This window comes from Empidonax traillii, unplaced genomic scaffold (genome assembly GCF_003031625.1).
Source record: "Empidonax traillii isolate 1590-97213 ecotype Southwest subspecies unplaced genomic scaffold, ASM303162v1 scaffold276:size1176444, whole genome shotgun sequence".
In the NCBI taxonomy this organism is placed as follows: Eukaryota; Metazoa; Chordata; class Aves; order Passeriformes; family Tyrannidae; genus Empidonax; species Empidonax traillii.
Genome location: NW_020955469.1, coordinates 214,524 through 229,454, shown reverse-complemented (window position 1 = coordinate 229,454; position 14,931 = coordinate 214,524). Strand labels below are relative to the sequence as shown.

Genomic DNA, 14,931 nt, shown 5'->3' with positions numbered 1-14,931 from the left:
CGTACCGCCGCGCCGCGCCGCCCGACATCCCACCGCCCGCGGCCCACAGTGCACCGCGCGGCGCCGCCCGCCGCCGCCCCCCCCGCTCTGCGCGGCCGCTCCGCCCCGCCGTCTCTGTGCTCTCCCCACCCCGCCCGGTCGCCTTGGAGACGGCCGCCGGGCCGACATGGCGTCGTCGGTGCGGGCCGGGCCGCGGCTGCGGCGGGCGGTGCGGGCCGGGGAGCTGGCGGCGCTGCCCGCGGGGCTGCGGGGTGACGTGGAGGCGGCGCTGGCGACAGAAGGAGCGCTGGTGCCTTTCAGCTTGCTGCGGAGGCTGCACGCCGCGCTGCGGGAGGCAGGTAGGCCGCGCTGCGCCGCGGGAGGCGGTGACCCTACCGGGACCGCGCCGTGACCGCGCTTCCCACCCCCCCATCCCGCGCAGGGTCCCCGCTGCACCTGCACGAGCTGCTGGAAGGCTGCGAGATCCACCTGCCCGAGGTGCCGGTGCCGCCGCGGGTAGGTGATGGCTGGGCAGAAGTCGCGGGAGGAGGTGGCGGCGGCCCCCGGTTCTTAGGGTGGGTCTGTGCTTCCCACAGAACCCCGAGCTGGTGGCCCGGCTGGAGCGGATCAAGGCCAAGCTGGCACACGAGGAATACCAGCGGATGACCCGCAACATCACCGGCCAGGTGAGGGGCTGCTGCAGTGCCTGCTGCCAGGATTCATCCCTCAAACACGTGGCGACCTGACAGCAAAGGAGATTTGCCCCTTAGAGTGAGTGCAGTGCACAGGGAATGTGGCGGAGACTGGAGGAGAGCACACTGTAAATGCACCAGGAACAACAGATCCCTTGCTGAGGGCAGGGGTACGACAGGGTTAACAGGGCGATGAACAGACATACTGACTTTTGGGAACTGCTCACCCGTGCCAAAGATCTCAGGTTCTGATCTGGGAGACTGAGCACCCAAGGTAAATGTTTGACTGGGAGCATCCCTGCTGCTTACGTTTTTGTCATAGTTTTAAAATTGCCTCATCATGTCAGGGTAAAAGCTGAAAAAATGGTAACATTTAAGCACTCTTTCTTTCCTGAGAGAGATGATATTTTCTGGCACAGTAGTTGTTTGGACAAGCCAGCATCCCTTCCTGCTGGTATTCCATGTGATCCCATCATGTTATCCCTCCACACTGTACCTGGCATCCCTGTGTGTTCAGGTCCCTGCACATTTCCTCTTGTTGCTTTGGTCTCTGCCAAGCTTGGCCGCTCCAGGCTGGATGAGGCTTGGAGAAATCTGATCTAGTGGAAGGTGTCCCTGCCTATGGCAGAGGGTTGAAATAAGATGATATTTAAGGTCCCTCCCAACCCAAACCATTCTGTGATCTGTGACCTGGGGTGGTTTTAGCAGAGCTAAACAGCCACGTTCCTTCCAAACAGCAGAGCAGAGCAGTGTTCCCACACCCGTGTGCTCATCACATCTTCCCTGCCCCTGCCCCATATCATGGTGTAACCATGTCTGATGTGGCAACAGAGCTTGACACCATCTCATTCTTGCCAGCTGTGTGAAACAGGTGACAAACCTGCAGCAGACAACTCACATGCAAGAAAACACTCCCACTCAGAGAAGTGCTTTGATTAGAAACAATCCCTTCTCAACAGCCCTGAATCAGACCACAAACAAAACCCCAGAGAAACCTGTGCTCTGTGAAACCGCTGTTCCCTCACAGCCCACCAAAACCTCTCTGAACCTCCGAGTCTTGGGGACAGCACAGGGCATTGGCATTGCTTTTATTCTGCACACACAATAACCATGTTATTATCAACATTAAAATACAACTGATCACAAGTTGGTTTAATCCCTTTTTTCAGGAGATGAAGGGGCCATTGGCTGAATTTGGGAGACAAGGTGAGTGGCTGCCTGTCCTGCTGACATCCAGAAGTGTTTTATGGTAGGTCAGTCACAGGAACTGTTCCATGTCCAGCTGTTGACATCAGACTGCGTATCTCACCAGAAGGTTTTCACACACTGAAGTGTTCCTTGAATAAAGGAGCCTGGTGATCATTCTTACCAATATTTCTGGAGGCACAAAGCGTGTGACTCCTGGAGGATTCCTGTATCCCAGCTGAGGCGGCCCCGGGCCAGCTCTGTAGCGTGATTACACCTTATCCCCAGCCCTTCTCCCCAGCCTTACTTAAAACCAGCCATTTTCCCCCTTCCCTCCCGCAGTGCGCTCCGTGAAAGCTGTTGTCATCACCATATTCAACTTCATCGTCACCGTGGTGGCCGCCTTCGCCTGCACCTACCTGGGCAGCCAGTATGTCTTCGCAGAGACAGCAGCGGTGAGCGAGCCCGGCCTCCCTGCAGCACAGTCTGTGCTGCCCAGCCCAGAGTGGCACCACGACTGCACACCCAGGGTCACCCCTCTCTCTTTTGTGTCCCCAGCGCGTCCTGTCAGCTGTCATTGTGGCCTCGGTGGTGGGCTTGGCCGAGCTCTACGTGATGGTGCGGACCCTCGAAGGGGACCTCGGGAAACTATGACCATGAACTGCAGCCTTCATGTTGGAGGCTTTTGTCCTCCCCAGGAGCTGTAATTTAGGACAGATCTTTTTCCATCTGTTTTTACCTGCTCCTGCTACGGGAAGACAGCTGCACTTCTCAGGCTCGTCCTTTGCTTCCTGCTCCCGAAATGAATCATGGATTGAAAATCCCACAGCTGCAGAACAGGAGAGGGAACGGCTGTGGATTCTGACCACCCCAGCATGGAGAGGGGCGTCAGCTCCCACCTTCCCTGTTCTGTGAAGTTCCTGTCCTTTTATTCTGGAAATAAATAACATTGTTCGTAACCTTCTTCCTTCCTGTTGGGGGACATCTGCTGATATGTGGAACACGCATGTAAAAGTCACCACAGGGAGCTGTGAATCTTCCCTTTCCCTCCGCATCCTGCTCCATCTCATGTTAAAACCACTGTCTGCCTGCTCTCTGCTCTGCCTGGTCCCTCACTCGCTTTTGGGAACTGTTATTCTCTCAAGGCTCAGATGGCAGCACCCAACCCAGCTGGTGTTTGGGGACAAGCCCTTTCCCCATCCACACAGATCCATTCAGGAGGATGACAGTCTGGTGCAGCCACTTTGGGGTCGGCACCCAGCTTCAGTGTCCTCACACAGGAGCTGCGTGACCTGAGCCATGGCCCTGTGGCTCTTGGTGCCTCAGGGAGGAGTAGGAGCCATAGCTGGAGCAGTGAGGGGTGCATGGTGCTCCCAACCCTCTGCCAAAGGGTACCCGGCTTCTGTGGGTAGGGAGGGGATGCACCTTAATGCGCATCCTGCGGGCTTTTTGGGTGCCGTGAGGCGGAGAGCAGAGCCAGCTCAGTGCAGCCACAGTGGGGAGGGGGCTCCCAGGCTGTCCCTGCCAGGCCCTGGGGACCTGGACACCTGCCGGGTGGGCGCCCTGCCAGGGCCGGACACGGTGATTAATGCTCTGATGGCAGCTAAGCCCCTGTGGAAACACGGTTTAATATCCGATACAGGGAGATCTGCCGGCACCTGCGAACGTGCCTGCGGATTAGGGGCGGCTGCGCCACAATCATCCGTGGATACGGCCCCAGATTAAGGTATTTTTTTCCAAAAGATTAGTTGGTATTAGGGGGCTGATGGGGAGCTGCCCCCGCCACAGCCGCACCAGCATTTAGGATATTGGATGACATGCTCAGGACCTTTGGGACTGGCAGTAATTCCACACCCTAATGAAATCGTGGTGTTAATCTGCAGGGGCCGCGATACCACTGGGGTCCCCACTGCCCAGGGGCTCCCCACCACGGCTACAGCTCGCCCAGGTTGGTGATGGCCGCGCTGTAGATGAGGTCGGAGATGGAGCCCAGCGAGGTGGGGAGGCCCCGAGCAGGGCTGCGGGCTCCCGGCGGCGGCAGGGCAGGGGCTGGGCCCGGGGTGCTGCCGTCGGGGGGTGCCGCTGGGGGACCCCGCTCCCCGGGAGGCGGCAGCGGCGGTAGCGGCGGCGGCTCCGGTTTGGCGCTGCGGATCCTGCGGGCGCGGCGGTTCTGGAACCAGACCTGGGACGGGCGAGGGGAACTGTGAGACACCGACAGCGGCCCGACGGGGCAGCCCCCCGGGGAAGAAAGGAGGTCCCGGCCCCTAGAGGGTGGGATGGAGGGGAGGGTCCGTTCCGCACTCACCTGGATCTTGGCCTCGGGCAGCTGGGTGAGCTCGGCGAGGCGCTCCCGGGTGGCGATGTCCGGGTAGGGCACTGCGGCGAAGGCCCGCTCCAGTTCCGACAGCTGCCCCCGGCTGAACGTGGTCCGCCGCCGCTTCCGCGGTCCCCCCGGGCAGGGGCAGGGGCAGGGGCACGGCCCCGGGCCGCCACCTCCTCCCGCCGCCCGCCCGCCGCCCGGCCCGCCCGCCCCCTCGGGGAAGCGGAGCAGCGGCTGGGGGGCGCGGGAGGTGCCCGGGGCCGCGCTCATCCTGCCCGGCTCCCCCGACCACGCCGTCGCCGCCCCGGCTTTTATCCCCCCCGAGTCCCCCCCGGCGGGCTGGGACCGCCCAGAGCGGGCGGTGCTGCCCCCCCTCCCCACCGTCTCTTCCCGACGGCTCCCGGGGCCGGTCCTCGCTCCGCACCCCCGATGGCAGTGCCCGATAGCCCCGACTGACTCGGGGGCCGTCTCCCCCAGCACCCCTGGCGACCAGTAATTTCACCACTGCTCGTACTGGCATCCCCCCCCGCCGCCGTCGGGGCACGGTACGACCCGTGAGAATCTCCGGGCTCGGTGACCCACCTGCCACCCCCCCCGCACCCCCTCCCCGGCTCCCCTCCCGCCCCCCCCGCTCGCCCCCCACTGTGCGGCCGCCACTCTCCTGCGTGGCTGGCACGGTCAATGTTTAACTGGAGCGGTGGTACCAGTTGTGCGGGGCAGCCCGGGGCGGCTGGCGGTGGCTCCCGCCGGGATCGACCGGGAGCTGCGGGCACCCCCGAGCACGGGGTGCTGGGGGGCGCATGGAACCGGAGGGGGAGCGGGGCGGGGAGCTCCAGACGGACCCCCGGCCCAGAACGCTCCCACGGGACCAGGAGAGACCGTAAGTTGTGAGGGAGATGGAGTGGAGGGGAACCATCTCGTCCTGGAGCAGCAGGACCTGGGCAGTGACGGCCCGGCTGATGCAGCCGGAGGGGAAAGGCATAGAAAAAAGTCGGGGGGGGGGCACAGGACCGTCCCTCTGCGGAGACATGGGGGAACACTGAGCTCTGTCCCCTGCCAGGCCCCAGGGCACAGTGGGGGTGGAAGGGCGGCTTGAGCGCAGCATGAGCGGGGGTCCCTCTACCCCAGCCCCCGGGGTGCCGGCCGGCAGAACCCCCATCTGGGGGGCACCCACCACCCTCTGCTCCCCACAGGAGCCCCGGAGAGGAGCGGGAGCGCCCCGTGGAGGGCAGAGACACGCGGCTGAGGGTAGTGCTAAGGTAAGGAGCGGGACGCGAAGGGCTCGGGGACGCGGTAGGGACCTCCCTGCCTGGGCAGGGGCACAGCGGAGCTCCCCACAGTCCACAAGTAGAGGCACCTCTGTGTCCCCTCATGCACACCCCATTGCTAGGGTCCGACCACTGACCTGCTCGGAGACGCGGCGAGGTGACCGGCGGGTTGTGCACAGCCTCGGTGACGGCGCGGTCCACGTAAGTGCCACTTCCCTGCCGAGGGATCAGGGGGGCTGCGGCACCCTCTGAGCTGCCTCTGTCCCCACGTCCAGGTGAGCGCGGCGAGGCACGATGCCACCTTTGGTTTCAGCGCCGTGTTCGACGCCGGCGCCTCGCAGGAGGCTGTGTTCGAAGGCAGCGGGATGAGGCAGCTGGTGGAGCTGGCGATAGATGGGTAAGTCCCAACCAGCCCCTCGTGGACCCCAACCCTCCATCCACCCCATGCCGGCCATCGTCGGCGGGTCTGCACTGCCGGACTCTGTCAGGAGGTGGCATCCCTGTGCCACCGCCTGGGGCCATGCCTGACGCTCAGCATCTTACCCAGCTTCTCCTGCACCGTCTTTGCCTTCGGGCAGACCGGCTCGGGAAAGACCTACACCCTGATGGGACCTCTTGCCCAGGTACAGTGCTGTCCCCCCGGACTTGACCTGATCCTGGTGGTGGGATGGACTCTTCCCACCCGATCATGGGCTCTGGGAGCAGGTGGGTGCCTGATACTATTGACCACTCACCATTCTGGCAACTCCGAAGAGTGAGACCCAGCCAGTGTCCCCGGCCCTGCTGGGGCTGATGCAGAGGTCCTTCGCCTGCCTCCTGGAGCAGAGCCGGAGCCGCGGCTCAGATCTGGCTCTCAGTGCTTCCTACCTGGAGATCTACAACGAACAGGTAAGTGCCTGACCGGCCCCCAATTCGGCCCTGCTGGCACCCTGTGCCCCGCTCCCCTTGTGTACCTTCCCTTTGCCACACCCCTAGATCCGGGACCTGCTGAGCCCGGGGCCGCCGTGTGCTCTGCCCCTGCGGTGGAGCAAAACCCGCGGCTTCTACGTGGAGAACCAGCTCAGTGTGGACTTCGAGAGCCTGGAGGACATCGTCAGCCTGCTCCTGCAAGGTGCTGTGCCACGGGTGCAGAGCTGGGGCATGTTCAGGGGGTTCTAGACCTGCAGGGTTCTCACCCCTGCAGACTGTCCCCAAGGCTGGTGGGGCTCCCATGGCAGCCAAGAGGAACAGCTTCCCCTCCCGCTGCAGAGCCACGGCAGGCTCCTATGTGGCAGGGGTGGGCAGTGAGTGCTGTACTGGAGTGTGGGGTGTCCTGCCTCCCTGCAGCTCTCAATTCCATCCCCATCAGGATCCCAGAGGCGACGGACCTCGGCACATGCCCTCAACAGGCACTCGAGCCGCAGCCATGCTCTTCTGACCATCCACATCCGCAGCCGGGCTGTGAGCACATGTCCTTCTCTGGGGGAGGGTTTGGGGGGCCCAGGGCTCATCGTGGGGGTGCAACACTTTCAGGCTGGTGGGGTAATGTCCTCCTCTTCAAGGCCACAATGGTGGGGCTGTGGTGAGCAATCCCAAACCCAGCGGTTGGGCACTGCTGTGGGCCACGGGGAAAGGCTGAGTGGCATCAAAGCATTACTCCCCCAATGTGGGTCCCCCAGCTCAACGCCTGCCCCAGCAAGCAGGGCACACTCTGCTTTGTGGACCTGGCCGGCAGCGAGCGGGTGAAGGAGACCGGCTCCAGCGGGGAGCTCTCCGTGGAGGCCAACAGCATCAACCGCAGCCTCCTGGCACTGGGTAAGAGTTGTGGGACCCACCAGGGGAGCACAAGCTGCTGGTCCTCACCAGAGCCCTGTTGCACCCTCTGGGGCTCATCCTCCGGCAGGACACTGCATCTCTCTGTTGGCCAAACCCCGAGGGAAGTGGACGCACATCCCGTACCGGGACAGCAAGCTCACCCGGCTGCTCGCCCGCTCCCTGGGCGGCTCGGGCATCACCCTGATGGTACATGCATGGAGGAGGGCTGGGCAGGGGTCTTGCCCCGTGGGTTGGAAGGCTGGAGGGGGATGGTGACAGCTCACCTGCGTCTCTTCCTTGTCTGCAGGTCGCCTGCATCTCCCCGTCCTCACGCTGCCTCTCGGAGACACTGAGCACGCTGCACTATGCCAGTCGGGCCCGGAGGGTCACTACCAGACCCATGGCCAACAGGGTATCACAGACAGGGAACCCCTCTGAGGGCCTCTGCCATTCTTTTCAGACTCCCCTGAACCACCCCCTTATGCTCCCAGGTGTCCCGGGAGAAGCTGCTGCAAACCTTGGAAGAAGAAATCCATGCCCTAAAGCTGGAAAACCTCTCCCTGCGCCAGCAGCTGTGCCTGCCCAGAGTGCCACTGAGGAGCACAGAGGTCCCAGAGAACCCTCCAAAAGCTTGCACGAGCTGGGGAGGCAGGTATGGCCCCGCAGGGCTGCATCACCTCCCTCTTGAAGGGCAACTCCACTCAGAGGGAACACCTGCCTGGCCCAGCCTCTACAGTCTCCTGAGGGATTTCGTGGTGGAGAATGAGCACATGAGGTATGGGCAGCATGTGTGGGACCCCTGAACAGGAGATCAAGGGGCCAATGGGACAGCCCGAGCCCCCAGCCAGGCAGCACTCAGCGCTGCCAGCTTCTCCCAGGAACTCTGCGGGGCTGGGCAGGGCTCTGAGGTTCTCTGAAGACTGCCAACACTCTGCCCTGTTCCTTCACTGCTCCCCAGGCAGCCCTGGCTGTCCCCAGACCCCAGTGGTGATATCCCAGATGGCCCATCCCACAGAGCCACCCGCAGCTCCTGTGACAGCCAGCCCCTGCTCCGGAGTGCCCACGCCCCCCAGATCCCCCCTGGCCACTCCACAAGGTTCCAGAAGCCCAACACATCTGCCTCCGTTCCCCGGCTGCCGGTGAGAGTGGGGGGCCCTGGGCTCCATGCATATCCTGCCCATGGCAGGGGGAGGATGCACAAACCACCCACCTGCTGCTGTCCCCTCTTGCAGAAGCTGCCTCCTGCCTCCGGCCGCTCCAGCTACCCAGGGTGCCCACAGTGCTGCCCCGGGCCAGCTGATGCCACCACGTCCCAGGTACAGCCCCAGGGCTCTTTGGAGGGGGGTGGCACAGTGTGACATAGCAGCCTTACCCTCTCTGCTCTCCCACAGGTACTGCCAGTTCCCCCCATGCCACAGCCGGCCCCCACCGAGGGAAGTGCTGGTGTTCTGCCCCTCAGACAGGAGGACATGGCTCTGCCTGGCTCCCATCAGCTCCACGGGCACCCCCAGCCACACCAGGGGAAACGGTGAGAGCCAGGGCCACAGGGGATCAGCTGCAGTTTAGGAAGCCCCTGGGGTTTTGGGGCGGTGGTGGGACAGTGGGCTCAGGGTTTGTTCATGTGTCCCCATGGCAGGAGCCAGGGCAGAAGCAGGAGCTTTTCTCAGCAGCACCCACTCCCCCGGGAGCTCCCAGGCCCAGATCACAGTCCCAACCCTGAGGGAAGGGTCATCCCTTCAGCACCACCATGGCCAGGATTGCCAGAGCCCAGAGGTGAGCAGGGCAGGGAGGGGAGACCAGGCAGGGTCTCAAATGGGGTCCCTCAGGGATGGGCACCACTCCTCAGCACAGCCCCTCACACATGGGGCTGTGAACCCATCCCGGGGGTAGTGGAGAGCTGACCCTGCTGGCTCCCTGCTGGCAGCTGCCGGCACTGTCCCTCTCCTCCAGTGGGAAGAGGCACTGGACTGGCTGGCAGAGCAGATCTGAGCAGCCACAGCCTCACCGTGGATGGAGCCAGCAGTGGGAATCTGGCACAGACTGGGGGGACAACCACAGCCCGCGGGGACACCGGAACCTGGGACTACAAGGACCACACAGACCAGTTGGATGGACATGCACACGGGGCTCTCCAGCCTGCACGGCACTCTCAGTTTATTTCTGTCTAGCTGGGGCTGTGCTGCCGGCGGCTCTGGGGATCCCACTCAGGTGCTCTCCTCCCCGGGCTGCGGGCAGTCCAGCCAGTACTGGGCGATGGAGCGGGGATAGCGCGGCTGCACCAGGTCCACACGCTTGGTGCGCAGGTTGACACGGTAGTACTTGTCTGGGAGGAAGGGGAGATGGCTGTCAGGACTGCCCCTGGCTGTGGGGAGCTGCCAGCCCTCACTGCCAGCCCTGGGCACCTTCCCACTGCGTCTGCCAGCCCTCACTGCCAGCCCTGGGCACCTTCCCACTGCGTCGCAGCGCTTGGGGGATATTGCAGAGAGAAAGGAGCCCTCCCCCTGCCCTGGCAGCCCCGGTCCCACATCATTCCCAGATCCTGCCATGCCAGACTCACCTCCTACAAAGAAGTAGACACTCTGGAGTGTCTCGCACTTGGAGCCCGACAGCCCATCGCTCTCGACACCCGCGGAGTCAGAGTCGTTTTGCAGCCAGCTCCACAGTCCCAAATTCAGGGACCGCTGGCTGTTGTACCTCTTGCGCTGGCGGCGAGACTTCCTCCTCCGGGGCTGGTGGGAGGCCACGTAGATCCTGCCGGCCATGGCAGCATCCAACGGGCTGGGCACTCCCCGCCAGTCCCTGCTGATGAGCCGTGGGCTACTGGCCCCGACTGTAAAAGGAGCAGGGGGTGAGTGAGAGAAGCAGCAGTGTATGGGGTGAGCTGAGCCCAGCCCCATGGAAAACCCCCAGTGCCTGCTCTGAGACCCACAGGAATGCTGCAAAGGATCCTAGCCTGGAAGGGATGTGTGATGGGGAAACAGGCCAGGCAGAGCTGGGAGTAGCCCCCCACCCCGTCCTTGGCTGGGATCAGCCCTGTGCTGATGAGCCCCCTTCTCCTGTCCATTTTTCATTCCTTTTGCCCAGGGCTGGGGCTTACTGTGGCAGTTCCCAGTTCCAGTGACAATAAACAGTCCCCAGCAGTGGTGCTGTGGTGTGAGGTGGCTGGTGATGGGCTGGGTAGTGCAGGGCATAAGGGCTGAGAGGGTTGGAATTGGGCTGCTGTGGGAGATGGCCTGGGGGGTTCCTATGCATGGCCTGGGCAGGACAAGGTGGGTCATCCAGCCTGCCCAGGCTTCCAGGCATTGTTTCCCCCTCCCATGCCACCTGAGCCCCCTGTGCCCTGTCTGTGTGGGCTGTACTGGCACCCGCCAGCCCTTTCCCCCAGGGCTAGCCCAGCCCTTACTCATCCTGCCGCCAAAGAGGATCTGGAAAACATCCTCCCAGCTGTCCCGGTTCATGAAGGCGTAGTGTTTGAACACGGTGGAGGGGGAGGACTTCTCGCAGTCAGCCTGTGTGGGCTGCTGGGCGAAGTCATAGGACCAGTAGTACTTGCCTAGGAGAGGATGTGCAGGACATTAGTGGGGGACACACCCCCGAGGGGGAGCAGCAGAGGGGTGTCCTGCTGGTGCCAGGCTCTGCCCAGGAGCTGGGGGCTGCTCCCCTTACCCTTGAAGAAGTAGACTCTCTCGTTGCCGTGGAAGCTGTGTGCAGGGAGGGCAAAGGCTGCATCGACGTTGTTTGGGATGCCCTCAAAGCCCTCGGAGATGTCGCGTGGGTACCCAGGGTCCAGGGCTCCATCATCAAAGCGCCAGTATTGGGTGCCCTGGGGGGGGTGTGGGACAGAGTGGGGTCAGGGTGCAGCATCTCCCAGGCCCAGGTCTGCCATGGGGAGCAAGTGGATACTGGGGAGCCCCATCATGAGGCTGTGGCTGCTTGGGGTCCCTGCAGAGCCACAGGGGCATGGGGGTGTCTGGCAACCACTGTGTGTGTGGGTGCATGGAGGATGCCAGTAGGGAATAGGGTAGGGTGGAGGCTGTGCCAGCATCCCAGGGGGCTCCCCTAGCCCTGCAGCTCAGCTCCAGCCCACCTTGAAGAGGTAAGTCTTGCCCTGGCAGTTGATGCGTGTGAAGGCTGCATCGATGGGGCCCTCGATGCCCCAGACCTCACTGATCAGCTTGGGGTAGCCAGGCCGCACACTTGTCTTGTCCAGCTCATAGAAGTACTTCCCTGGGGAGAGAGGGGAGGTGGGAGCATTAGGAGGGACCCCAGATGCTGCTGTGGGGTGATGGTGTGACAGCACATCCCATGTGCCTGGGAAGGGTCCCCAGGGTACCTCGGAAAGCGTAAAGGGAACCATTCTTCAGGTCGGTGAAGGCGTCAAAACGTTTCCCACTGCACAGCTCCTCAGGCTCATCTCCGGGATCTCCCTCCCCAAACCCATCTGTTGTGGGGCCAGGCACCACCTCCACGGGCAGCTCTGTCTCCCCAGGGCCTGGATTGCTCTCTGGTGTGGTCTCCACCAGCGATGGGGATGTGGGCAGTTCTGTGGGGTTTGCCTTGGGTGGCTCTTCCGTGCCAAAGTCGACAGTGAGGTTGTAGTCCAGGTAGTCATCCTCCGGCAAGGCGAAGACGTCTCCCCGAGTCACTGTGGGAGGGAGCAGGTTGGTCCCAGGAATCCCTGGGTGTCTCCCACAGTGGTGGGAACCACTCATTCCCAGGCAATACGGATTTATAGAATCATGGAATTGTTAAGGTTGGAAAAAAATCTCCAAGATCATCAAGTCCAACCATTAACCCAACACTGCCAGGTTCAACACTAAATCATGTCTCCAAGTGCCACAGCTACATGTTTTGAACACTTCCAGGGACAGTGGTTCCACCACAGCCCTGGGCAGCCTATTCCAATGCCTGACAACCCTTCCAGTGAAGAAATTTTTCCTAATATCCGGTCTATCCAATTTGCATGGACCCCACACTGTGGATGGCAGTGAGCCAGCTCCTGAGAACCCCATGTGTTGCAGAGCCCTGACTTCACCCTGTGGACACAGGTGAGTGCAGAGCTGACACAGCACAGACCCCCTGAGCTACCCCAGTGTCAGGCACCCACCGCCACCCCATTTTCCCCATTCCCCAGCCGGGAGGGCAGTTGCAGGGCCAATACCTTTGGCCTTGCAGACGGTGGAGTAGTCTCTGCAGCAGCTCTGGTAGTACATGCAGAGGGTGTCACACTGGCACTTGCGCTGTGCATCGAAGCCATCATCGCAGCGGCCCTCGCAGGAGTCTGCAAAAGCCACCCCATGGCACAGGAGTAATGTGGGATGGGAAGTGGGGCCTATGCCTCCCCCCAGCCCATCCCCTGGGGTGACAGCAAACTTGAGTATGTCGTGGTTAGGGGCACACCACCTTTTCACGGTCAACCCCACCAGCAGGGGCTACCTGGCACCTCACCCCTCTCCCACCCAGGTCCTGCAGAGATGGGAGCCCTGCACGGGGTTGTGTCAGGCTCCCATCAAGCTCCACACTGGCAGGCCAACTGTAAGATGGCCAGGGATTTACCAAGGCACCATCTATGCCCATGTGCTGCCCACTTGCTTTCTCCCCATCCTGCAGTGTAGCCAATGTTGCCAGTGGCCACAGCCACCATCTGGTCCCTCCTTCCCCATCCCAGGCTTCCCAGCCCCTCCATCAGCTCAGGAGCTGCACTTGCTCCATCCTCGAAACACCTGGCATGGGGCACCTGGCTGGCTAAGGCTCACCTTCAGCAGCACGGGTGGTGACAAGCAGGGCCAGTGCCAGGGCAGGGAAGAGGAGCCTCATCCTGGGTGTCTGAGAGCGCAGCCCTCCTGTGACTGTGCGGGCTGGAACGCGGCAGCAGCCAGAGCCCCAGCATCCACTGTTTGCTCAGCCTGCCCCAGCGGGAGAAAACAAACAGGCCAAGGTCGGAACAGGGGAAAAGGGGCAGAGATGATCTCCCACTCAGCTTTCCCCGCAGTCTGTACCAAGCCAGGTGCGTTTGTGGGGGACAGGATTCCCCATACGTGCAAGCAGCTCTACCCCAGCCCAGGTGCAGGTTGGACACTGTTCAGAGAGCAGGGAGGGACAGAAGACCTGAGCCAGGAGTCAGTTTTGAAGTCCTACCACGCTTATTTCCTAGTAAGTCTCATGGTATTAAAGCTCCCGGTTGTTTCCCAGGCTGGTCTTGGCAAGACAAAAACCCACATGAGACAGGAGCAATGCTCAGAGGGCAAAAGGAAAACCACTGGGCTTATTCTTGCCCCGGAGGACTTACTCTTGGGATTTCAGCTTTCTCAGTGTCAAGGCTGGGGAGCAACAAGGCATGGTGGCTTGGGATGGGGCAGGTGCCACCTTTGTGCATGGGGACCAGAGGCCAGAGGTGAGCGGCCGCGGGAGAAGGAGGGCAGGAGCCCTCTGCACTTTCTCTGCAGAAGGCAAACAAAAGCCTGTGTATTTTGCTCCCATCATTCCCCTTCCAACCAATCTTTTTGGTTACTAATTAATGTCGACTCAGCTCTTTTGGCAGCTCCTGATAACTGTGGGATGGTTATTTAATCAGGGGCAAGGAGCAAACGTACATGAGGCTGCAGCAATCCTTCCTCTGCTGCCTGTGCTGTTGCAGCACTGCTAGGACAGGAACTCCATGGGGTTCATCCCAGCCCTGGGACAGGAGTGGTGCAGCTCTGGGCTTTAAGTGATGCAAGATTTGGGGAGAGAAGAACCTGAGCAGGGTGCCCTCTTCTCCGAGGGTCTCTCCTCTGCCAGCTCAGAAACAAGCAGTTCCTGGCATCACATGCTCCCATCCTTGCTAAAAAGAGCTTTATTTGGTTTTGAGACAGGCATTTCCACCTGTGAAGCCCTGGGGAGCCAAGGGCAGCCACCAGACATGGGCTGTTGGAGTAAGACCTTTCCTGAAGCCCATGTCCCCCCTCCTTGTCCCCCAGCCTCAGCTATGGCAGGGCTGGCATTGTCCCCAGATGCCAGCACCAGCCCAGTGCTGCACTACGGCTTTATACCACCCCTGTTGAAACAAACCTGGGGGACACAAGAGCCCTGACAGAGCTCAGGCTTGCCGGAGGCTGTGGGGGAGAAGGGCTGGGCAATGTCTGAGCTGCTTTTGCTGATCAGCTGAGACAAAGCTCCCTCCTGCTGCTCCAGGCTCCCAACCACCAGCCACAGACCCATGAAGGCTCAGCAAGCCCTTCCGTGCCAGCACAAGATCCCAGGAGAGGGGTTGGTTGGATAAAAGGGCTCTGGGGAGCCTCTGCAGAGAAGGGCTGAGCAAACCCAGCAAGGAGAGCTCAGGCGATGGGGCTGATCCCGCAGCACAAGGCTGGGAACCCCAGCCATTCCAGAGCCCAGGCTTCTGGGGCTGGAAATCCCTCCCAAAAAGCAAAGCAAAGCAAAACTAAAAGCAAAGCAAAGCAAAGTTCAGTTTCTCTTGGCTTGTCAGGACAGGCCTGAGGGAATGGTTTGAATTCTGATGCCCCTGGGCAGCAAATCCCTCTGCTGCTCTGCACTGCAATGGCCGTATCATTACCCCTGATTAACAATAATTTATCAGAAAAATCCTTACTGGTTCTGTGCCGAGCCTCTCCCGCGATGCTGTACCACTCGGGGTGTCTTGTTTCACGTCCTTCGCTGTGAGTTGATGTCCCCTTCTCTGTCTGTCCCTGCG

At 61.7% G+C, this 14,931-nt stretch overlaps 4 protein-coding genes across 8 annotated transcripts; 2 read left to right on the top strand and 2 right to left on the bottom strand.

Moving 5' to 3' along the window:
- The first annotated feature begins 166 nt into the window (after positions 1–166).
- On the top strand, positions 167–2,809 carry TMEM199 (transmembrane protein 199). Its single transcript, XM_027890035.1, has 6 exons — positions 167–338; positions 422–495; positions 576–665; positions 1,841–1,877; positions 2,199–2,311; positions 2,415–2,809. Exons 1-6 carry the CDS (start codon positions 167–169, stop codon positions 2,508–2,510), a joined length of 582 nt encoding a protein of 193 aa, XP_027745836.1. The 3' UTR covers positions 2,511–2,809.
- A 656-nt stretch (positions 2,810–3,465) lies between these two features.
- Positions 3,466–4,446, bottom strand: SEBOX (SEBOX homeobox). Its single transcript, XM_027890036.1, has 2 exons — positions 4,162–4,446; positions 3,466–4,038 (listed from the first exon to the last, which is right to left on the bottom strand). The coding sequence occupies exons 1-2, from the start codon at positions 4,444–4,446 to the stop codon at positions 3,790–3,792; spliced, it is 534 nt and encodes a 177-aa protein (XP_027745837.1). The 3' UTR covers positions 3,466–3,789.
- A 530-nt stretch (positions 4,447–4,976) lies between these two features.
- KIF12 (kinesin family member 12) lies at positions 4,977–9,429 on the top strand. Of its 5 annotated transcripts, none has more exons than XM_027890029.1 (17): positions 4,977–5,056; positions 5,370–5,435; positions 5,567–5,645; positions 5,720–5,841; positions 5,992–6,067; positions 6,198–6,332; positions 6,420–6,555; positions 6,793–6,884; positions 7,103–7,238; positions 7,327–7,445; positions 7,546–7,650; positions 7,730–7,890; positions 8,254–8,377; positions 8,471–8,554; positions 8,630–8,766; positions 8,875–9,011; positions 9,189–9,429. In XM_027890029.1, exons 1-17 carry the CDS (start codon positions 4,977–4,979, stop codon positions 9,404–9,406), a joined length of 2,007 nt encoding a protein of 668 aa, XP_027745830.1. In that variant the 3' UTR covers positions 9,407–9,429. The 5 variants fall into 5 exon arrangements, with proteins under 5 accessions (XP_027745830.1, XP_027745828.1, XP_027745827.1 ...); XM_027890027.1 differs by having other exon boundaries at positions 8,197–8,377; XM_027890026.1 differs by having other exon boundaries at positions 7,730–8,013; positions 8,197–8,377; positions 8,657–8,766.
- VTN (vitronectin) lies at positions 9,376–13,125 on the bottom strand. Its single transcript, XM_027890032.1, has 8 exons — positions 12,995–13,125; positions 12,400–12,519; positions 11,572–11,883; positions 11,326–11,465; positions 10,905–11,061; positions 10,642–10,791; positions 9,796–10,068; positions 9,376–9,561 (listed from the first exon to the last, which is right to left on the bottom strand). The coding sequence occupies exons 1-8, from the start codon at positions 13,053–13,055 to the stop codon at positions 9,443–9,445; spliced, it is 1,332 nt and encodes a 443-aa protein (XP_027745833.1). The 5' UTR covers positions 13,056–13,125; the 3' UTR covers positions 9,376–9,442.
- Positions 13,126–14,931: the final 1,806 nt, after the last annotated feature.

Bases quoted from the DNA above. Each gene is read 5' to 3' on its own strand.
- TMEM199 (XM_027890035.1), top strand. From the start codon at position 167: ATGGCGTCGTCGGTGCGGGCCGGGCCGCGGCTGCGGCGGGCGGTGCGG. The intron at 1,878-2,198 runs GTGAGTGGCTGC...TCCCTCCCGCAG, and splicing joins GGCTGAATTTGGGAGACAAG to TGCGCTCCGTGAAAGCTGTT. The intron at 2,312-2,414 runs GTGAGCGAGCCC...TTGTGTCCCCAG, and splicing joins TCTTCGCAGAGACAGCAGCG to CGCGTCCTGTCAGCTGTCAT.
- SEBOX (XM_027890036.1), bottom strand. From the start codon at position 4,446: ATGAGCGCGGCCCCGGGCACCTCCCGCGCCCCCCAGCCGCTGCTCCGC. The intron at 4,039-4,161 runs GTGAGTGCGGAA...CGCCCGTCCCAG, and splicing joins TGCCCGAGGCCAAGATCCAG to GTCTGGTTCCAGAACCGCCG.
- KIF12 (XM_027890025.1), top strand. From the start codon at position 4,977: ATGGAACCGGAGGGGGAGCGGGGCGGGGAGCTCCAGACGGACCCCCGG. The intron at 5,646-5,719 runs GTAAGTGCCACT...CCCCACGTCCAG, and splicing joins TCGGTGACGGCGCGGTCCAC to GTGAGCGCGGCGAGGCACGA. The intron at 9,012-9,188 runs GTGAGCAGGGCA...CCTCTCCTCCAG, and splicing joins AGGATTGCCAGAGCCCAGAG to TGGGAAGAGGCACTGGACTG.
- VTN (XM_027890032.1), bottom strand. From the start codon at position 13,055: ATGAGGCTCCTCTTCCCTGCCCTGGCACTGGCCCTGCTTGTCACCACC. The intron at 11,884-12,399 runs GTATTGGCCCTG...TCCCTCCCACAG, and splicing joins CACCGTCTGCAAGGCCAAAG to TGACTCGGGGAGACGTCTTC. The intron at 10,792-10,904 runs GTAAGGGGAGCA...ATCCTCTCCTAG, and splicing joins GAGAGTCTACTTCTTCAAGG to GCAAGTACTACTGGTCCTAT.